The sequence below is a fragment of the Molothrus ater genome, chromosome 22 (assembly GCF_012460135.2).
Source record: "Molothrus ater isolate BHLD 08-10-18 breed brown headed cowbird chromosome 22, BPBGC_Mater_1.1, whole genome shotgun sequence".
Classification (NCBI taxonomy): domain Eukaryota; kingdom Metazoa; phylum Chordata; class Aves; order Passeriformes; family Icteridae; genus Molothrus; species Molothrus ater.
The window spans coordinates 6276051-6299453 of NC_050499.2; the positions used below are offsets into that span (position 1 = coordinate 6276051).

General features: G+C 43.4%; 1 protein-coding gene across 1 annotated transcript in view; it reads right to left on the reverse strand.

The window, feature by feature from the left end:
* Positions 1 to 23403, reverse strand: part of CBL (Cbl proto-oncogene) — a 37005-nt gene that overhangs the window by 8201 nt on the left and 5401 nt on the right. The window contains exons 2-14 of the mRNA XM_036397354.2: positions 22315 to 22562; positions 11716 to 11862; positions 10337 to 10493; positions 8761 to 8882; positions 8171 to 8308; positions 7682 to 7769; positions 7153 to 7284; positions 6516 to 6719; positions 4805 to 4936; positions 3286 to 3624; positions 1274 to 1368; positions 692 to 847; positions 88 to 191 (exon numbers count right to left, since the gene is read on the reverse strand). Coding sequence (XP_036253247.1) covers positions 88 to 191; positions 692 to 847; positions 1274 to 1368; positions 3286 to 3624; positions 4805 to 4936; positions 6516 to 6719; positions 7153 to 7284; positions 7682 to 7769; positions 8171 to 8308; positions 8761 to 8882; positions 10337 to 10493; positions 11716 to 11862; positions 22315 to 22562 — 2062 coding nt within the window. The remainder of the gene's footprint in view (positions 1 to 87; positions 192 to 691; positions 848 to 1273; positions 1369 to 3285; positions 3625 to 4804; positions 4937 to 6515; positions 6720 to 7152; positions 7285 to 7681; positions 7770 to 8170; positions 8309 to 8760; positions 8883 to 10336; positions 10494 to 11715; positions 11863 to 22314; positions 22563 to 23403) is intronic.

Sequence of the window (23403 nt, forward strand, 5' to 3'; positions counted from 1 at the left end):
TCCTCTAATTCAGCCTAAAATGCTGTTCCACTGGGAGCAATTCATTGTAGGCCAGTTGCTCAGCTGTTCTTTAGCACACCCACTCACCAGAAGCGTTGACAGCCTCGAAAGCAGAGGATGCTGCTTGAGAGTGAATGTTGTACATTGCTTCATACATGGAGCCCTCGGGCTGCTGGTCACAGTCCAAAACTCTGAGGGAGAGAAGACATTCCCCATCACACAGGTGACAGTGGCCACCACCTCCACCCTGCCTCTGTGACAGAGTTTGTGCACAGCTTCTTGTTTCAAGGTGAAATCACCACTGCTCTGTGAAATGTTTGTTCTAGAAAATGCTCTATTAATGTTTATTGCAGTAGAGTACCTCAGCTTAAAAGAGTTAAAATGATACCAACAAAACTGATATCACTGAAAATTACATTTTAGTAAGAGTTTTGAATTTCAGTTGTTTCTGCTCTCAAAAGGTTCTTGGCAGAGAGAGTGGGAAGGAAGGGGATATCTGAGTCCTTTAATACTGTACAAGGACTCTGCAAAGAGAAGTGGTCACATTTCCTTTATTGCTATTTTAGTCAAGATCTGGTGAATATCACTGGGGGAATTCAGAAATCTGAGCAAGCGAAATTCCCACCCTGATGTCCCAAATCTGCTGCCCCAGAGCTGGGAGGAGGGAGTGCAAACCCAGCCAGAATCTCACCGTAAACTCTGAGTCATTTCCAAAGGCATTTTGAGCTCTGGTTTTTGCACAGCAGGACCTGGAGGCACCACAGGCAGAGAGGATGGTGACATGTATTCAGTGTCCTCATCGCTCTCAGACTGCTCCCCAGGAGGCAGTTTTGGTACAGGCAGTGGTCTGGAGGCAGGAGAAACAAGATATAAAACATTTACACCGAATCTAATTAATACCAAGGTGCCCTTTAAAATCCACAGTCACCTCACAGCAAGTCTGTCTAAAGAAATAATTTGGTTTTCAGGATGCAGCCCACAAGGTCACACCAGCACAAGGTCATGATGCAAAAGGAAGTGACAATATCATGCACATTTATATCACACAAAGCCCCACTCAAAAGCGAATTTATTAAAGAGCTGATGGCAACTGCCACAGCCCAGGGGAGCTCCCACCACTCCCCACAGCTCCTTGATTTCAGCTGCTTTCTCTAAATTGTGTTTTGAATCTGTCAGAGTTTAAAACCAAGACTGAAAGGGTTGTGCCAGTTCTGTTTCTGGCACCAGCACCCAGCAATTCCCACTCTGTAAGGTATAAAAAGTCCCAACAGACCTGGCAGCTAAGGAGTAGATGGCATTGGCAGATGAGGAGGGTTTGATTTTGGGGTGTTCACACTCTGAGGTTGCTGCTGGACCACTGTTGGAGCTCTGGAAGACAAAATTCCAAACCAGGAATCAGAAACAACTCATGGCCCAGTGTAGCTGCAAAGCCACTCCTTGTACAGCCTCTGTGGGAATGAAGTATCCTCATTTCTCCACAGAATTCACTGACACCTCAGAAATCTAGGAATTCTCTGACAGCTTCCCCTCAGTGGGGACACTGCAGGGACTGTCCTGCAGGAAGAACTTCACATTTTGAGGTTCCAATGGCCTTGGCAAATTCAGCTGAAACAGGCCAAGATGGGAGCCAAGAGGAAAAGGATGCAGATAAAGACAGAATTGGAGACAGGACTAGACTGTGCACGTGCCATTTTCTTAGAAAATCTGGCTAAAACTGTGCTTGTTTCAATTTTAGAAAGCTGGAAGCATTAGAAGGAAAAAATAAGGAAATGGAATCAAGGAAAGCAAAACTGCCTGAAATTTCCTTTAGACAACAAAATGTTGGACTAATCAGTTCACTGGTAACAGTGTCCTGCAGGTGAACAGACCCAAACTGAACTCAGGTTTTATCCAGTCAAACTCCTCACAGCTGACATGGTAGTTTTCTCAGGGCTGAAAAGCCAGCAGAGTAAATCAGAATTTTGCAGAGAATGTGGTGGTGTTCACTGGGGTCCCAGGACAAGGGAAGAGATGAGAATTTGATTCTATGTTTCAGAAGGTTGATTTATTATTTTATGATATATATTATATTTAAAAAAAATGAAATAGTAAAACTATACTAAAGAGTAGAAGGAAAAATTTCATCAGGAAGCTAGCAAAGAAAAGAATAAAATGATAATAAAATCTTGTGACTGACTAAAGAGTCTGAGACAGTTAGACTGTGATTAGCTATTAATGAGAAACAACCACGTGAGACTAATCAAAGATAAACCTCTGCATTCCACAGCAGCAGATAATTTTTTGCTAATTTTTCATTTCTGAGGCCTCTCAGCTTCTCTCCAGAGCTGAGAAAAGATCTTAGCAAAAAGATTTTTCATAAAATATGTCTGTGACAAGAGAACAACAGAAGACATCCTCAGCTTTTCAGCACTGAAAGGTGAACAATAACCAGGCAATTGGGATTTCAACTGGGATTTCAATTTTGTTCCCAAAAGGAATGAAAGCATCTCCCTTGCATGGAACACACCAATTCTTTTCCATCTCCCCCATGACAAAATCCCACTCCTCAGTATGAGAAGAAGGTGCCTTTTCCCCCAGATTGCCTCTCCAGGTTCCCTCCAGAGCTACTCATTGTGGGGCTATCCAGGCTGAGGGTGCTGCCAAGAGCACGTTCAGAGGACATGTGAATGCCACAACCAGGCAATTGGCATTTCAACTGGGATTTCAACCTTGTTCCCAAAAGGAATGAAAGCATCTCTCTTGCCTGGAACACACCAATTCTTTTCCATCTCTCCCACGACAAAATCCCACTCCTCAGTATGAGAACAAGGTACCTTTTCTCCCAGACTGCCTCTCCAGGCTCCCTCCAGAGCTACTCATTGTGGGGCTGTCCAGGCTGAGGGTGCTGCCGAGAGCACGTTCAGAGGACATGTGAATGCCACAACCAGGCAATTGGCATTTCAACTGGGATTTCAACCTTGTTCCCAAAAGGAATGAAAGCATCTCTCTTGCCTGGAACACACCAATTCTTTTCCATCTCTCCCATGACAAAATGGCACTCCTCAGTATGAGAGGAAGGTGCCTTTTCTCCCAGACTGCCTCTCCAGGTTCCCTACAGAGCTACTCACCGCGGGGCTTTCAACTGGGATTTCAACCTTGTTCCCAAAAGGAATGAAAGCATCTCTCTTGCCTGGAACACACCAATTCTTTTCCCTCTCTCCCATGACAAAATCCCACTCCTCAGCATGAGAGGAAGGTGCCTTTTCTCCCAGATTGCCCCTCCAGGCTCCCTCCAGAGCTACTCACCGCGGGGCTGTCCAGGCTGAGGGTGCTGCCGAGCGCCCTGGCCTCCAGCTGCGAGGGCAGCGAGAAGGGCAGCGAGTGCCGGTTTGAGAGCTCCCTGCCGGCCCAGGGCTCCGCTGGGGCTTTGGGCATGGGCCTGGCGGGCCAGGGGTCGCCCTGGCGGTTGGAGGGCAGCGGGGGTGGCTTGTCCCTGTCGCCAGGAGTGCAGGGCAGGGGCCGGCGCTGCGGGCGGCTCTCGGGGCCCAGGGGGTGCGGGCGGTCCGGGGGTGGTGGAGGGGGCAGGTCCCGGAGCGTGGGGGGGATCGGCAGAGGTTTGTCCTTGTGCAGAGCACCTGGAGCAGCCTGGGAGGAGCAGGGAGAGAAACAGTGCTTAGAACAGACAGCCCAGGCAGAAGAGATAAACAGGAGGGAGAGTTTGGGGTGGGTTTATCTGTTGGTATTAGTACATCATCTCCAAGAATGTCGAGATGTCTCCGCACCTTCTGCACAGGCTTGAGGAGATAACACAGGAACTACGTGCGCTCCAGCCAGGCTCTGAACACCCCAGATTGTCACCCTGATTTTTGAAGATTTTCTAAGCTTTCTGATGTTGACATTCTTGTGGCAAACTTTCTCACACACTTTCTGTAAATAACTCATTGTTTTGCATTACTTTATGAAAGAAGAGAAAGCTGACAGACTGCTGGTTTGTCCAGTGTCATTGGAGAGGTGGCACTGTCACCCTCCAATCCACTGTCACTCTTAGAAAACTATAAATGTTGGAGTCAGAAAATAAACTTCCTTTTTTCTTCACCTCGAGAACAGCGGTGTGTGCTTGTGCTCTTTCGTGTCCTATTGCAACACCCAGATTCCTCTTCTTGAGGGAAAACATCAGCTTACAGCAGCCTTGGATTGGAATCCAAACAGAGCCTCCCCATTATTTAAAAAAATGATTCAGTTGTGGGTTATTTGTACAAGTTAACATTCATCAGTCAGTGATAAGTATTCACAGAAACAGGTATTTTCTTCTGCCTGAACTTTCCTAATTTCATTATTTCATCTGAACCAGATGAAGAGCTGCTGCTGCATCTCAAGTACCATTAACTTAATGCCACCAAGATCATCCTCCTGCCTTCTGCTGATCAATCAGAAAGCCAGTTCATTTCTCCCAGTCACATACATTGAATTCCTTCCTTCATTTTCTATGTAAAAAATGCTTGATGGAGAAATGAGTGCAGAAAAGTTGGGGGAGAGAAATATGATACCTTCTGTATCAGCTAGAACAAAATATGAGGAAAATCCAAAGGGTGCAGGGAGCAGGGATTGAGGCTGAAAACAGAGAATGTGATAGCAGCAATAATAATCTGGTAGTTCAGGATGCAGGACAGAAAAAGAAGAAAGTACTTGGGGATGTCAGAGAGAACATGTCGGGGTCCCCAGATTGTTCTGCCCCACTCAAATCACACTGAAGGGGAAAGAGGGGTGTGTCTGATTCTGCCTCATTCAAACCACACTGAAGGGGAAAGAAAGGGCTGTGTCTGACCTTGGAAGTGGTGCCAGGGCTGGAGGCCCCGGGCGGGTTGGCCACTCGCTGCTGCAGCAGGTCCAGCCGGGGCGGCACAGGGGGCAGCGCGGCCTGAGGAGCCACTGAGAACGGCGAGGGAGGGCGTTCCACCTGAGAGAGAGACATGGGACATCAGCACAGGGCTCAGGCCAGGAGTTCCTGCCCTCTGGAGAGCCTCTCCAGCTACAAAGTGCTCTGTGGGTAACAGCTGTCCTCCAGGAATGGAGGCGGCGCCCAGCGCTTGGAGCAATCCAAGCTTAGCAGTCAGACACCACTGAAACGCAACTCAGAAACACACACCAAGGTGTCCTGATGGAGTAACAAAAATGCAACTTAGAAACACAAACCAGGGTGTCCTGATGGAGTAACAAAAATGCAACCTAAAAACACAAACTAAGGTGTCCTGATGGGGTAACAAAAACGCACTTTAGAAACACGAATCAAGTTATCCTGACAGAGTAACAAAAATGCAACTTAGAAACACAAACCAAGGTGTTTTATAGAGTAATGAAAATGCAAACCGAGCTGCTCTCATGGAGTAACAAAAATTCAACTTAGAAACCCAAACCGAGCTGCTCTCATGGAGTAACAAAGCTGCCTCAGTGGGCCTGGAGCAGGGACAAGCTGCTTTTCAACACCAGAGGGCACGATCTGCTGCAAAGCCTCCTGTCCCTGTGCAAACTGCTTTCACCACAGAGCACTGGTGTGCACCAAAGCCTCCATTTTTGTCTCTGGAAAGCTGCTTTTCCACTTAACAAAGCAGCACAGTGCCTGTTATTCTCTTTCTCTTTTTTTACAATCAAAGTTAGTGCTGTTGCATTTTGAAAAGCTTCACGTATGTTTGAGCTCACTAAAGCCAACATTGACAGGATGTCACACCAAGAAAATTGCTTTGCTTCCCCAAAATATGTAAAAAAAAGGCCTCCAGGAACAGTGTTTACAGATTAGTATATTTTTTCACAGGATGGAAGATAAAGGGAAAAAAGACTCCAGGTAAACCAGAGGTGAAGATTTTTTCTGACTAGGAAATGCAGCTTATTTTAGTTGATTCAGCTATTAAAAATTAACCAAATTCAAACCTACTTCCCTATGCAGTAAAAAAAATGCAAGAGCAGCAATCAGATTTTAAAATGAGAAATGAAAATGAAATGAAAAAGTGACGCAGGGATCCACAAAGAATGCCTGTACACAGCTCCTGGAGGGAAGCAGAGTTATCACACCTTTATTCGACAGATTTATCAGCCACCATATAAAAAGATGACAGCCAAACTGAGTTCCTCAGCAGAACAGCCTGCCCTGTTATTTATCAGGACCTTGGGAAGGCTGTATCCATCACTGGGGAAAAATGGATGAATTTCTGCTGATCTGGGTGAATTCTGGCTAGAAAATCAAAATCTAACACACAGAGGAGAGCTCCAAACCCAGACCTTCCATTCCAACAGGTCAGTCCAGCTTTTTTACCCCTCTGGGGATTCCTCCAAGACAACACACAAGAGATCAAAGGCTTTAAATTGTGATCCCAAACTGGCAGTGTGAAATGAGCTCACAAAACTGGACCTAAACCCCTGTTTTCCGTAGGGAGCAGGATGTTTACTGCTACATGGTCTGACAAACCTCACAGGCACTAAAAATCACCAAAAGAAAACTGCTGCAGAAAAGGCCCTGCCACATTTATCATTTATGAACTTACTTTGGTACCAGCGAGTTCTTTCATCATGAAGAGGGAATCATCAGCTTTGTCATCATCATCATCATCATAATTGGGAGAGGGGGTTCCTTCTGCCCCTTGCCTGGACAATCCTCCTCCTCCCCTGGGATCAAAGGGATCCACCACGATTGGCTCCGTGCCTTTGATCTCACAGCGGCAGAAGGGACAGCCTTGGCCTTCGGATTCCTGCAGGGGACACAAGAGATCTGTCACAGCAGCCTCTGGGGGGCACAATTATCACCTGCTCCCTAAACAATCAGCTTGTAACCTGCTTTTTGGCAGGGAGCTTTCGACTGGGAGGAATAACAAAGGAAAACTGGGCTAGAAATAGGGAATATTTTCTCCTTGAAGCAGAAAAACAGCACTTTAGGAAGTATTCACAGTTTTTCCTTATTCCATATTAAGATATGAGGCATCTAAACAGCTTCTGATGCTGTGACATAATGAGAAAATGTTTCTGCTATGTTCTCTCCACACCTGAACAGTTCTGAGGAAAGAATATACCTGTAAAAGATATTCTGTATAAGAATCTGCAAAAGAAGAGAATACCTGTAAAAGATCAAGCAGCTGCCCTCAGAGAGATAAAGAAGAGCCAGATAAAGAAGAGGCCAAGGCTCACCTGCCAGGCTGTGAGACAGGAGGTGCACATCAGGTGCCCACAAGGTTCAATCTTCACGTCCTTGTCGTTCTCAGCACAGATTTTACACAGCTGGAAAGTGGAGCCCATCTCACAGTACAGCTCATATTGCTCCTGAGGGAAAGCCAGCATAAATCACAGCATAAATGCAAAGATTTCACCATCATTTTATGTGCTAGATGCATCTGTCAAGCTCTGAAAAAAGTGGAATTCAAATGATCCAATAATTTTCATTTAAGCATCCCAAGAAAAGCAGGGTTCAAGACGTGTTGATGTTGAATGGCACAAAAGCATCAATGTTGGCAGAACATTCTAAAAATAAACCCTTAAAATCTGTTTTTGCCATCTTATCTGCCCATCCCTATCACACAAAGATTTCGGAATTTTGTAAAATGCTGCAGCACTAAAAACAATTCTGACAGAACTGGGTGAATAGCTAAGGAGGGTGGAAATCAGGGAGAAAGGCAGAGAGTTGCATGGAATGGAATCTTTTATGGAATACTTTACTCACCTGTGTAACTTTAATGTGGTCCTGAGGTGTGGGCTCACACAAGCCAGTCAAATCAGGATTCTGATTCCGGCCATCAGGAAATAAATAACTGGAAGAAGTTGGGAGAAAAAATATCTCTAAATGCCTGTACACAGATCTAAGGTTTCTTTTGGAGGAGGGAAGGTGAGAAGCAAGGGGTGGGAAGTCAAGGTATTCTGAATTCTAAAATTCTGGAGGAATTTTATTCCAGAAATTCCAAAATTAAACACATTATTCTTAAAAGTATTGGTTCAAATTAAGGGTTTGACAAAAAAAAAAAAAAAGGATTTATGAGAAGGGAAACACTGGTGCACATTTATCATCTGCTCTTGCAGAGCTCTACAGTGCAAAGACAGCTGTCAGTAATTCCTGAGTGCCAAAATAGTTCAGCAATGACTTATTCCACTGACAGCAATGGGGCTATTCAAATCTTAACTGCTTTGTTGTCCTAATTTTCATAAAGTTACTTACAAGCCTTCCCTGAAGCCATCAATCAGTGCTTGGAAAAGAGGTTTGTTGTGGGGGATTGTCTGGAGAATGTTCCCATCTGCAGTGACGTAGCCAATGGCCCACTGACCCAGGCGGGTACAGCTCAGTCGGAAAATGTAACTAAAAACACACAAAGGGAAAGAAACCTCAGCTTGGAACTGACTGAAGACGTTTAATGACAAGTAGGCAGCCTTTGTCTGGCCATATCAAGACAGTAAATAAAATTAGTAGGAATAACTTGATGATTTGTAGCAGCTTTCCTCAACTGAGGCCCAGGCAGTTCAAAGGGGAACTTTGCAATATGATACAAAATGAGAAAAGAATCCAACTGGCCTCCAGGTGAAATTAAACCCAGAATCCAGAGTAAGAGAAGCTAACATCCTTAAAACCATTTGTTTCAAATCAACTTTGAAAAACCCAACAAACAAACACACTACAGGAGGCTTCCCTGTTTAAAAGCAGCCCAGAAGTGACCACACAAGCTGCAGAAAGGAGCACAGATAATCTGTGTCAGCCCTGCTGCAATCAGTGATGGCAGGCAGACCCTCCCTGCTGGCTGAGCTCCCTCTCACCTGCCAGGTTTGTGAATGAATTTCTGCAGTCTGGCCTTCACCTCGTCATAGGTGAGGAATGCCATATAGCCAGGGTGAGTCACTGCCAGGCTGTTCCAGTTCCTCAGCAAAGATGACCAGGGCTGGGGAATAACCAAAGAAACAAATTAACCACACACTTCTGGAAAGGGTTAATGTTCCTGAATCAAAGGGTTCTGCAGTTAGAAGAACATGTTTCTGTTCCACCACAAAGCCAGTAGAGAAATCAAAACATTCATTCCCATGCAGCACGTGGCATTTGAGTTTGTCGCTTGTTGGGGATCAAATTATCACCTAAGACAGACCTTAATCAAAACTCCCTTAATAAATACAAAAGGAGAAGTCACTGAGGTCACAGCTTAAGAATAGCCATCAATTGTGCTGCTTCTGCAGAGAGAATGAGTCATTCCCCAGACAGGGATAAAGGCAGGAGTTTAATGAGATTATGCAGAGCCCAGGAACCATGACTGCTCTGCTCTCCAATACCGACTTCCTGCATGGCCTGGGGACAGTGGCCTCCCCTCTGTCTCAGTTTCACTGTCTGTAACTTGTGACTGTTCCTCACCAACCCAGCCTCACCAGGGTGTGGCAAGGACTGTGGCTGGGCTCAGATCTGAATGAAGAAACCAGCACACACATCTCAAATATTGCTTAAAATGATGCCCCAAAAGTCATAACAACCATTTGAAATCTCACAGTCCTGAGAAAGGCTTGGCTGTGTAAATCTCCCCTGATTTCTCCAAGTTTTTTAACTTGTCTGCAGGAAGGTATCAGCATTCCCTAAGAACTCTGCAACCCCTGGAATTTGCAGCAGCTCTTGACTTGTTCTTTATGTACAACACTTGGAAAAAGTGCTGAATGAGATCAGCTACATTGCAACACCAAACATGGGAATTTTTCATCTAGACATATCTTAATTACAACCCACCCCATCACATGGGAAAAGGCAAGTCAGAGCCAAAGAAGTAAGTGATTGTTCTTGTAAATACCTAATTGTACCATCAGAAGCTGTGTTTTTGAATTTAGCACTATTAGAGACTGTGGGGAAGAATTTCACCTACTGTTAATATCCCTTCAGTGATACAGAGATTCCTCACACACACAGACATGTTCACAACATCCTGGCTGGGGCAGTTCAAAAGATAGGAAACCCAAATTTCCATGCTTGAGCTCCATCCTGAACACCCCCCCCTCCATGGAAAATAAATCTGACAATAAAGAAAGGGAAGACAGAGTGATGAACTAAGCTTCACATTTCCTGGCTTGCAGAAGCTGTGTCAGAGCTTCAGTCTCAAAGTGACCTTTGAAAGAGAAATCCTGATTCATGGCAGGATGCTGAATGTGCCTGGGAGTTGCAGTGTATATTTAGGGATTTTTCTTATTCTACAGCCAGAAATATTACTCACATTTACTGCAATATGGGGTCTTAAGTAATACTCTTTAAGGGATGGAGGGCAAGGCAAGCAAATCCCATACAGCACAAATAATGAGTGTAAAATATTGGCCTGGATAAAGAAGAGCAAAACACCTGAAGTGATTCCCATTGCTCAGTTCTCACCTGGAAGAGTCGTGTGAAGATGTCAAACTCAAACACTGAGATGTAGTCATTGCAGGTCAGGTCAATGGTTGATTTGAGAGCCATGGCCTCCAGGCCAGAGCTGATGGGATGCACCTCGTGCAGGGCCTGGCGAAAACTCTTCCAAGGAACAATGGTCCTGGGGAAAGCAGGGAAGGGCAAATGGCTGAGCACCACACCATGAACACACCCACACCTTATCTTTGTCAGTATCCACGTTGTGATAATAGAGGAAAATCAAAAACAGCCACACGAGATTTATTCATGTTACACAAAAAACCAGATTTCTTGGTACTGCAGGAAATCAGCAGCCAAATGAAATTATAGCAATTTTCTCTGCACATGCAAAATTTTGGAATTAGAAGCCCCCCTCTGGTTTCTCTTTTCCCTCTTTCTGCAGTCCTACCACAGCATCACTTGATAATAATTTCACAGTGCTGCAGCTGGCAGAGAAGAAGTTAAGTCTAGATGGTTAAAAAAAAAAAGCTGCAACCAACTCTCTAAAGAAGCATTAACTGGAGAAGGAAGATAATCAGAAGCCAAAACACAGGCTCCTGTTTAAAGGAATATTTTCCTTTTTTTAATAAATCAAGTGGCATAGAAACACAGAAAGAAAATGCCTCACTTCAGACAACTGTGCTATTCATGAGTAAATACATTATGGCTTTTTGTTCTGACAGCTACTAATTAAACCCTTTAGGTGAAGTACCTCAGCTCCCTCCGTTTGAAAGCAGTACCCAATCCATTAACTTTAATCCCCAAACATTGCTGTGAACACCTCCATGGTTCATTTAGCCAGTGTTTCATTAGATACAGAAATTAAACCTGACATTTCAGCAGTCTGCACACACAGACTGTTACATTTCCCTTTCCCCTTCACTCTTAGCAAAGCCATTTTCTACACAGAAATTCAGAGAAGAAGAGAGGTGAGTGAATGATTGGAAAGACTAATTGGAGGGAAGATGAAAAGAATATAATATTATGGCTCAGCTAAAGAACAACCCATGTTGGGGGCATGGTAACCTTTGGAAGAAGAAAGGATTATTTTGCATAGCTTGTAGAGCTTACTTAAAAGTTAAAGAATTAAATCAAGGAGAGGAAAATTAAAGCTGAATAATCAAGGAAAACACTGGGACAATACAAGAGTCTCCTGGGGAAACTGGGGAAAGATTCATCACTTGACACATTTAAAACCAGACAGGACAAAAACTGGGAAATTTAATGTAGGAATGAGCAGTAGGTCTCTCCCATCATTTATTTTAACCTGACAAAGCCCTTCCTGAAGGGCCAACCAGAATTCTTAAAAAATACCGGGTGCAATTTGCTCCCACACCTGTTTTTAAGCACAGTTAGGAACTTACTTTTCACCAAAAGCCTTTCTCCAAAATTCTGCAGCATCTGCCTTGGTGATCCGGAACGTGTCCCCCTGGAAGAGGCCACTGGGGAAAATCCCTTTGAGTTCTGCCAGCATGTGGCTGAATATCAGGGACAGTTTGGTCAGGTTCCTCCTGCAAAGGACCACAGAAATTGTTTCTTTTAGGAAAAAAAGAGTTTAGCATTCCAAGTAAAGCAGATTCAGCACTTATTGCAATTCAAGAATGATCCCAGCATGCAAAATTCTGATCTGGGGCTCTCCTTCAAGTGTTTCCCCAGCAAACATCCAAAACATGGGAACTACCAGAAAGGTCTGTGTTTCTCCAGACATTTTCCACAATGACAAAATCTGTATAACCTCTTTTAGGTGGGCAGGCAAAAATCCTCCCATGGAAAAACACATTCACAGAAAATGTGCAAAACCAATACTCAGACCTCACCTACCAAATATTGAAGACAAAAACTCCTCAGGTTTGGGTCTGAAAATCCCTTTTGAGAGCACATAAAACTATTCCTACCCCAGACAAAGGAAGCTGAATGTCTCTGCAGGTCTCCAGAGGCTCCCAACACAATAGATTTGCTCAGGGAATCTCTATTTGATCCTAACAGGCCCAAGCTCCCAAGGGAATGCAAAAACACCTGCAGGTTTTTCCTAAAAAGGTCATAACTTACACACAAAAGCTCTCAAACATTGTGTTTAATTATCCAATTTGAATTACAGCTGGGACCTCAAGTCCCTTCCCTGCCTGGTGCCACTGAGACATCAGGAGTGCTCTATCCCACAGGAAATGGCCTTTTTTAAGCTGGAGAAGAGAATAGATATTTTCTGCTATTCTATTCATCACAGACACCTCTCTCTCACTCCTTTATCCAAATAAATATTCCAAATATTCTCCTCCACTCCACTGCTAGGACAAGTTCCTGAAAAGACACAGGGATATTTCTAGGCCAGAGGGTTTTTTCTCACCCCCACATCATGTGCTGGAAGGTAAAAGAAGGAACTGGCATCATGTGGGGAAGAACAACTTGTGAGCAGTGCCCAGCACACCAGAGCTGCTCAGAAACCACCCAGGCATGGCACAGACTCACTTATGGCACTGATTATTGAAATATTGAACCACACAGGGAGGGAACATCCCCAGCCACATTGGATTCTCTTCTTTTCCCATCTTTCTCCCTGAGTTTGCTGCTGCTGCAGAACATTTGTGTTTGGCAGCGAACTCCACTGCCCCAGGCTCCAGCCTTTCACCAGTTTCTGGTGTTCTGGTTGGATTGGTTCCTGTTCACTTCATCTTGGACATTTTTCAGATACCAGTTGCTCCAAACATGATATTGCCACTTGAAGGACTTATCCTGTAAATGTGCCTGATTGCAGAACTGACCTCCAGCCTTCCCACAAAAACTCCCTGGGCATTTGGGACATTTCCCATATTTTCACAGAGTCTAGACTCAACTGGAAGTGACCATATTGTTTGACATATATTCTAGTATTTCCTCAGCCCCTCATGAGCCCTTTCTCCATACCCTGACAGTCTGGGTAGATTAGAAGGGCCCAAAACTCTAAATTTTCTCTGACAGCAGTTCTTCCTCACCCTTCTTTATTCAGCTACATATTCATCTGTGTGCAGCAATGAAAGCTGCTCGAAGTGTTTATGGAAAACACCAGCTACACAAAGAATTCTGGTTTTTGTCATTTCAAACGTGTCCAACAACAGCAGGTGCTTGGGATTAACACAAGGAAAAGCCCCCAGCTGCTCTTCCCCGAGCTGCCCCATTCCCCAGCTGTCTCTGGATGTGTCACACACTCAAACTGGGTATTTTGAAGCAGTTTTACAGTCTGGGTTTGGCATGTTAAGTAATTCAAAGCTGTGTATTTCTCCTTGCATTTCTGGGGAAGGCTCGGATTCTGAGCTCGTGGTACAGGGAAATGATTTAACTGTAAATTCCCACCCCAGGTCCCTCCCATGGAGATTCTCACCATGTCCCTGCAATGCCTTTTTCTGAGAAATACTAGAAAAATTGCAAATCAGAGGTGTGGAATTCTGAAAGCACTCACTCATAAAAAGGCAAAACCAAAAAGAGGACAGTTTGTGTTCGTGCAAAAAGAAAAAGCAAACACCAGGCTGTTATCAATCATTTAATCTACAACCCAAGCAAAAAATTATGGGCTTTTTTTTTACTGAGTTTATAAAAATAGAGGCTTTAATAAACTTGCTAATGATTTTGCACTCTCCTATTGCTGCCCAGAACAATGTGGGGAAATTTGCGTATGACAGAAAAGCACTTTGATGCATTTCTGACCCTGAACAAGTGCATGGTTTAACCAAAACACTGCAAGAAGCCAGGGAATATTCCTGGGCCCAGCTGTTTATCTCTTCTGCCTCAGCTGAGCTCCAGGAAGTGCTTGCACTCAGCTGAGCACATCAGTTAATGAGAGAAATAAGAACTTCCTCAGGCTTAAGGATGGATAAACAAACGGTTTTACACACACACATTGAAGGACTTGGTTTGCAAAACCAGCTGAACATTTTAAATTCTCAAGGTTATCATATTTTTTATAAATATCCAGCTATATTGTAAGTAAATAACAGGAAAAACCACAGGAAGTGAACATCAAGAGCAGCAAATTGCAGAATAGTTTGCGTTACTGGCTCTTACATACAGCAAATAGTTACCAATCCTGGGCTAAATGTTTCCTTTATTTTAACAATTTACATATTTGTAAATTTATACAGACCAAATAAACACTTTCAATTCTAGAGAATATTTTTACTGGCATGTCAAAGCTTACTGATGATTGTGCTTTATTTTTAGTAACAGCAGAACTGTCCTTATTGCTATTGCTTCAACTAAGCAGATGTGAATGTACTCTCAGAAAAAGGGGCACATATTCAAAGAACATTTATGGCTCTTAAACTGGAGATTGCCAAACAGCTTTGGCCACAGACCTCCAGCAATGTCCCACTTTTTAAAATTTTACCTCAACACAGTAATGCACAGAAAACTGTCAGCGAGGGCTCCACCAGAGACAAGTTATGAGTTAAAGAACTAAATCTTACAAGCTAAAATTAAATCTTACAAGTTAAAATTAAATCCTACAAGAATTAATTAAAATTAAATCTCACAAGACTGAAATGCCAAGTCCAGTTTGGGAAGAGCTGAATGCAGCACCTAAATCCTGCTGCTGTGGAATTTAAACACCTGCCACCCAAGCAGTGCTGAAAACGTTACCCAGGGACCTCAGGCCACATCAGAGCTGTCCCCAGAGTGTGCAGACAGCTGCAGGAACACCTGGGCCAGCTTCAAAGAGCCAGAGCTGACTCTGTTGTGTGCTCACAGCACCAGCTGAGGTGGGATTTCACAGCCCCGAGCGCTTTCACACGTACGTGCAAAGCTCTCGGTTTATTATGGTTGGAAATAACGAATCAACATGTGAAAACGTCAAAAGATAAATATTTTTTCCACTGTGTACAGTAGCCAAGTGTTTCACACATGGTGAGGAACACCTGCAGCTGGAGCACGGAGGGATCAGTGCCTGTGCACAGGGAGTGAGCTGAGAATTGGGTGTGGAACCAGCCAGGCACAGCCCCAGAGCCTGCTCAGCTCAGCCCCTGCTGCCCAACCCCAGCACCCACCGGGCTCTGAACTTTGGGGAACCAAAACCAGCATGAAGCAAGAGTGTTCCTTCAGTTACCCCATGCCCACGGACAGGTTCCCCCTCCTTCCTGCCCTGAGCCCTCTGCTGTGGTTCTGCTCTTCCTTCCTGCCCCAGGATGGGTTTGGGTTTGCTCCACACGTTGCTGTGGGGTCCAGGAGGCTGAGCAGAAACTTCCAGCTGCAAACTGAGCTGGGGGTTCTGGTGGTGTTGTCTCCCTCCCCCAGACCCTCAGCAGATTCTTCTTTCCCAGTTTCCTGTATGGGCTCCATCTTGGAAAGCCATGAAAGGTTTGGTTTAATCAGGGATGTGTCTCTCAGCCACGTTGACACAATTAGTTAAATTAATGTGCTTTGTGACTAAATGCCTTTTCCCCTCAAGGCAATGTTAACGTGGCACAACCATTTCTGCCACTGCCAGCTACGATTTTTTCATTTTCTTCCAGTATTTCCTGCCTCCTTCAGAGGCACCCAGCTGGCACAATATAATTTAGCTCCTCACACGTAGCAAGGATCAGCTCCACAGGCTGATTTAGTCACAATATTGTGCTCACATGCCATCATTTGACGTGCACGCACTGTCGTGTCTGTAACGCTCATTCTGCTGAAGGCATGTTACAAACACAGAGGAATTATGAGCTGTAGTACAAGAAACCAACCTCAAAATGCTTCACTTCTCTGTAATTACTGTCCTTATTTCTTACTTTTACACTCTTACCACCAGATTCAGTTTAGGTGACACAGTTAGCATCCACAGGATAAAGTGCAAGCTCCACTACTTATGAAAACATCAACCACAAACCCACAGTTTTTTTCCTATAACTACATCTTACAATTTTATACTTGAAGAGCTAAAAAAAAAAAAAAAAAAAATTAAAAAAAAATCCAAACAGCTCTTTTAACGACTCCAACAAGTAAAATGCACCTTTCAGAAACCACAAAGATGTGAGGTTCTCATGTCACAGGGGCTTTCAGATGCACCAGGCATGAGCAGTTTGATTTCAGCAGAGATTTTGATATGCCTGGCTTCAAAAAGAAGAATTGTGTGATGCTGCGCTCCCAGCCCAGCCAGGAGTTTTCTGTGTGCTGGTGTTCACAGAAGCAGTGAGTGGAAATGCTCGAGGTGATCCCAAGCTGTCTTTTGTAACCCCGAGGCAGCTCAGGCTCCTCTGATCAGGATAAAAATAGAAACAGCGGAACTACTTTCAACAAAACTTGCAACACAGGAAGTGAATGAAATTCCACTTAACTGTTGCTGGCTCAACAGAAGGCACCTTACAGAGCCAGGCTCTGGAACATTCACAGGATTTCCTCAGAGTAACTAAAAGAATGGGTTAACATTACATTTATTGCTTGTTCTATAGAATTTTTCACCATCAGCTCCTCCTTTTTCAGTGCTTTAGGTATTACAGGGCAGTTTCCTTAGGCTCTGCTGAACCCTGGCACTTTTCAGGTCACATAAATATATTTTAACACCTTGAGTTCTGTGAGCAGAGCCTGCCCATCACTTCAAAAGGTAACACAAAACACATAAACCACCCAAAACCATCATATATCCCTATCAGTATGGCTGTGACTGATGGGAAGCAGAAAGAACACCAGGCCACTGTGCTGACCACAAGGACCAAACCCACTGACCTTTAAAGGATCTGGAATTATTATTTTTGGCACAAGTGTTGGTGTTACATTATTTTTTCGCTGTTAAGAAGCTAAAAATCCACCTCTAAAATTTAAATTTTAGAGATTCTGCTTTAAAGAGAGGAATACATTTGGTATTATTAATGGCCTTGAAAGAGTTCAGCACATATTCAGAGGACTGAGAAGCTAAAGGATAAAACTCTCACTTAGGTAACAGATTCTTTTATTTCACCAGATTCAGGGGATTACACAACAAGCTTACTGCTCAGGACACTTCTCATTATACCTAATTTTGTGCTCTGTGCACTGGAATAAAAATTTGTATTTCAGGGACTATTTGCAGTAGTTAAAGAGAAAAACAGAGCACAAAAGTTCTGACTCCAAATCAAGGAACATCCCATATTTCATGATTCATTTTCACCATCTCAAAACTGGATATCAAGTGGTATCAGGACAAGGAGCTGGGGCAGGTTCAGAGTAGATATTTAAAATATCTTTGCTCTAAGGAAAAATATTCTTTATTCCAGGGTGGGCAGGCCCTGGCTCAGCTGCCATCCCTGGGAGTGCCCAAGGAACAACCTGGGACAGTGGGAGGTGTTCCTGCCTATGGCAGGGGGTGGGATGGGCTAAAATCCAACCCCAGAAATCCCAAATGTGGCATCCCAGCCCTCAGCACCCCAGCCAAGCCCCCAATGGACACGGTACAGCTGCCAAGTAGCAGCAGCAGCAGCAGATTTTTGCCAGCAGGGAGAAATCCATCACATTTCCAATGATAATTACTACAAATGAACCAATGCTTGTAATTCCACCCACAACAGCGAGTCCACAGCCTCCCATAAAACTCTCCAGTTTTATAGGCTCGGAGAGGAAAGAAGAATGAAAATCTTCCTTCCTTATTATGCAATCATCTGAAATCTTGCATTTGTCCACAAATTGATTTTCAAGACGGTTGGTCCAATTTTAGACAGAAAGAAAAGTAGAATGAATGCAAGCTTAAGCCAATTATGCTAAGTGTTACTTAAGTTCCAAAACTATCACCTAAACTGCAATTTAAAACCAAATTAGAAAGAAATAATTCACATTCCTCCCCTCCAACAACATTTGCATGATAATGAATTTCTTCTTGGGTAATAAGCAGTTAGTTAGTGTTCATATGCTGGAGCCTGGCAAGGAAACCTTTCTTGTGGGCAGCTTTGGAGCCTGTTCTTTTCTTTAAGATGTTCTAATTTAAATGCAGATGTAGACTTCACACTAGTGGGTTTTGTTTAAAAAAAAAAAAAAAAAAAAAAAAAAGTGCTGCAGTATTAGAAGGAAGTGACAGAAAGAGGACTCACACACACCATTTTGAGTTCCACATTTTGCACTGTCTCGTTTTCCCTGGGCAGGAATGTGTGCAAGAGGTCTCAAAGATGAGATTAGAGCCCCAGCCCCCCTCGTCCCAGAGGGTTTTCTGGTTCAGGGTTTAACACAAGTGTTTTCCAACTTTTTCCTCTTTAAATTCCAACCTTTTCCTTTTTTTTTTTTTTTATTTCTCCAAGTCATTCTTCATGCATTTCCTTCCCCTTCAGAGATATTCATGGTCATTTCCAGGAGACATTAAACACTGGTAGCTTTTTCCTGTGTAAATTAGTGAGTCTTAACATTGGAGCTGGAGAAGAATATGAAATCCTGCTGAGCCAGCATCCCCTAAGCTCTTGTCAGAAGAACAATTAATCATGGACCAGCTTCCCAAAGCTTTTTTTCACCTCCATGCTCCATGGAAAAAGTTTATTGTATTCCCTGCTTAACCCCATTCTCTTTACAGATATATTTCTATTTTAACTGGCTTTGTTAACAATTTGTTTCCCACAGCTGAACTAGAAAAGTATCTTGTGCCACTCCTTAAACATCCAGTCCATATCCTGAAAACTCATTTCTCCTCACTCACCCTGCAGCTTCCATAGCTGTGTTCTAATGTGGAAACATTTGCAGTGCTCTGATTTTATTTAGAAAATAACTCTCTGAATTTTCCCTCCTTATAGACTGGTTTAACATAATTAGTAAATTTGATTCTTTGGTGAAAAATGGACTCTTCAGCCTAATTAATCCTTTCCCAAGGAACAGACAATTCCTCTACCTGTCTCCTGATCAACAAGCTATTTTTCACTCCTGCCATGTCAAGTATAATCTATTTACACAACTGCAAAACCACTGCTGCAAGAAGTAATTTATGTAGTGTGGAAAGCTGACAAATTGCAGCTCTTCTGTGCAAGCAAGAGGGCTGAGAAGTAAAAGCTTCCTGCAATGGAAACAGAAAAAAAAAATAGTCCAGCAAACCCACCGAGCTTCTAAATGAAACTGAAATCGAGACCTGAGGCAGGTTCAGCATGTTCAGAGTAAGAACAGCACTGCCAAGCAGTGCAACCATCACATTGCAGGGGAAAATGTTTATTTCATCTTTTTGTTGCTGTTAAAAAGGAAACTGAGGAAGTTCCCAATAGAGAAGTCACTTATTTACCACTGAATCTATAAATAAAAGGAAGCAGCATCTCTGGAAATGTGCTCAACCCTCAGAATTTCGAATGACTGCACACAGCCAACAAATCATTGGATCTTTTGCCTTTGCCTTATCACAAGCATACAACAAAATACCCACAATTATTAACTAGAAACACTACTTGTTTCCAAGCCTGCAGATGTTACTTTTAGCTATCAAAACTCAGAGGAGCAACACAGTATCTCTAATAAAAACCCCAAAGTTACCAAGTTGCATTTGATCTACTGGCTAAAATTCACTTTTAAACAGTAGCCAGAAGTTACTGCTCCTACCTATCAGTCGGGAAATGCACACAGAGCTTTAAAAGCACCCTCAGCAGCATGAATTTTTAAACAGACATGGAAGTGAGCTAAAGCAGAATTTAAATAGCATCCTGAAAGCTCTCCTAACAAAACAAGTGAGCTCTCCTGACAAAAATCACAGCGTGAGTTGAAGGCAGGAGAGGTACAAGCATGGTTAATTTATATATTTATAGTCTGAACCACTGTACACCGACACCACAGAGCCACAGAGACCTCCCAGATGTCCGAGGGGAAGTACACAAAGAGCAAGTTGGAAATAACAGGAATAGAGGGGGGATGCTCAAGTGCTCAGGGCAGTTCTGATCCTACTCCAGTCATTTTTCATGACTGGGCTGGAGGAGCAAACTACACTTTTCACACTGCTTATGCAAATGTCAAAATTGTGCCTTTTGCTCTACACCAGGAGCCATTTGGGGGAGAAAATAAGGTCATACACAACAGGAAGCAAAATGAATGCAAAGTCTGGAAGAGAGGAGGGAAAAAGCTACAAGAACAACAGGGACAAAAAAGTCAGAAAAGTCAAAACAACACATTTAACTTTTAAAGTCCTGTTCTGAAAACACTGCAGACTAATGGCCACAAACCTGCATGAGATCAAGAGCAAACTAGATTTTAAATATATATATATATATAAAAATTAAAAATATATATATTTATATATTTATATATTTATATATTTATATATTTATATATTTATATATATACATACACACATATATATACACACACACACATACCCACTGCCATGAGTACATTCCCAGTGAATACCAGATTCAGGTTCTATTTGTTTGCTTTACAGACTGCTGACCACCTTCCAGAAAGCTTCTCCCACACTTGAGGTGTTTGAATGTATTAATGTATTAATAAATTATTATTAATTTTGAATGCATTAATTCTAACTAAAAAAGATTAGAATTTTTCTTCAGCTCCTAGCAAGGTGAGAAAATTTCAGTTTCTTCACTTTAGATTAGTGTATATATATTTGATATCTATAGGTATAGATATAAATTTCTGCATTTATAGTATACCTATTTTATATCTATGAGTGCATTTATAGCAGAAATTAATTTATTTAATTAACAAATAGCACTGAAGTATTGGGTTCCAAGAGCTCCCACAACCATGGAATCTGGCACTGGCAATGCAGCATTTAACAGAATCCCCAAAACCAAAATCCTCATTCTTTGTGTAGGTATCTCTTGAGCTGGTACACAACCACAGGCACTGGCTGCTCTGCTCCTGTCCTTTTTTGTGGCAAATTAAAGAATTGAGAATGTTCCCAAGCTCAGCACCAGCACAAGGAAAAGGCTCTCTGGTGTTACCCCTCTAGGAGCAAACAGCCACTGCTGCTTCCTGGGCTGTGCAGAAGCAGAGGAAGATGCCATGAGAGTGGCCAGGATGTGATGCTGTTTTAATGCTTGTGTTTAACACGAGTCTCCCCACAGTTCCTTCCCTGCTAAAGCTGTTTATTCATAAATGGGACAATTAGCAATTCCCCCAGGACTCCTGTGCCTGCTGTGAGAACGGCAGCCTCTGCTGCAGCCCTGACATTCCCATCTATCAATCTGGATTTCCCCTGCTCCCTCTAGTCAATTAGTTGGATTACAAACCAACTAGGATGATTAACCCCCTGGAATTACTTCTCTTTGCTCCTCTCTGAAAAACCAAGGCACTGGAGGTGGGATTTTGGATTCATGACTGACACAGCCACCATTTACCCATCAGATGCTCCAGATTTATGACAGATCACAATACACACACAGTTAACAGCACTCCAGAAAGAAACTTCCATTTCTTAACCCATTCTTCAACACAGGCAGCAGCAAGCCAAGCAGCACCAGCAATGCCTTCTGGAGCCACTGTCACAGCCTTTGCTTGGAGCTCAATATCATGGAATATGCTACACAGAGTTCAATATTAAACCAGAAACATGTGCCAACACTTCTCCCCCCTCCAGTATTCCAGGCTGTTGCCAGGCCGTTAACCACATTCTCCCCAGGGCAATTATGTTCAGCCACTGGGTGGTTTTCACATTTTTTCCACCTTTTTTTTTTTTTGAAATTCAACATCTACTCCAAAAATCTGAAATGAGTTTAGTGTTACAAATGTATGCCTCGTATATCTCTGCCTGTTAGACCTTGCACAAATGTGTAAGATTCATCTTTCCCAGAGCTTTACTCTTCATTCACTGTGTCTTTCCTTTTCTCAAAGCTGGATGAGGAAACACCTTCTCAGGTACACTAAGTTCATACTATTTTGCTCAAGAGAACCTTATATTCAGTTTCTACCTCCACCTATCCCTTTTTTAATGCTGTTCACCTTGAAGATGCCCCTTGACCTCAGCTATGCCTTTGTACAAAATGAAAGACGAGCTGACAACAGATCTGCCTTAAACACAAAGCTTCCAACGCATTTAATTCCTCCAATGAACACCCAAACCCATTTCTCTCCATTACCTAGGCTGGGAGTTCTCCTCGTACATCCTTTCCTTGCCCTCCTTGAAGAGGCTGATGGTCTGCTTGGTTTTTTTCATCAGGTTCTCCATGAAGACCCTGAAGTACTCGTTCTCGCCCAGGGTCTCCATCTTGCCCTCGTAGCGGGACAGGATGGTGCGCAGGTGCTGGTAGGTGTCAGGCAGCAGGTCCAGGATGTAGGGAGGGCTGTTCTTCAGGGCCAGCTTGGGGTTTTGGCACAGACGTACCACCTGAGGGATTGGAGAAAGCAGCTCTGTGAAAACTCCAGGAGAGGTGCAGGATCAGGGGTCAAACACAGCTCACTGTCACAAACCCATCTGCTGCAACAAATCCCATTTGTGGGACAAGTCCAGATGGAATCCCAGAATCACTGAGGCTGGAAAAAACCTCAGAGATCGAGTTCAACCTGGTCCCCACCTCACCAATCCAACCAGAGCACCCACATCTGGCATTCCTTGGATACCACCTCCTTGGGCAATCCCTTCCATAGCCTGACCATCCTTTCCATGGAAAAATTCCTCCTGATGTCCCACCTGAACCTTCCCTGGTGCAGCTTGAGGTCCTTTCCTCTCATCCTGGGAGCAGAGCCCAACCCCCAGCTCACCAGAACTTTCAGGGAGTTTTAGAGTGATCAGGTCTCCCCTGAGCCTCCTTTTCTCCAGATACTGAGCCCAGCCACCATAAAAGAATGCAATGTCTGGGCTGAAGTGCATGTGGACTGATGAAACTCATGATAATAAATTTATGTGACAGGGGAGGGGAAAGGAAGCCGCTTCACCATCCGCCATAGCCAAATGTTTCCATTATCTAAACTCAGAGAATTAAAGGGAGAGTTGATGGCAAAGCAGCCACTTGAAAAAACTAACTAGTGAACTTTCAGTTCTAGAAAGGGCTGGAGTTAGAGTTGTGAGGTCAGTTGTGGATCAAGTTTACAAGGTAAGAAGCAGCAGTCTGACACTTCTGTATTCTGTGATTTCCAGCAAACCTGAGCACAAAATGTAGCTACAAAGTTCTTCCCTATAATGAATATTGTCTGGCTGCTTAACACCCTGCATATAAATGAGGTCTAAA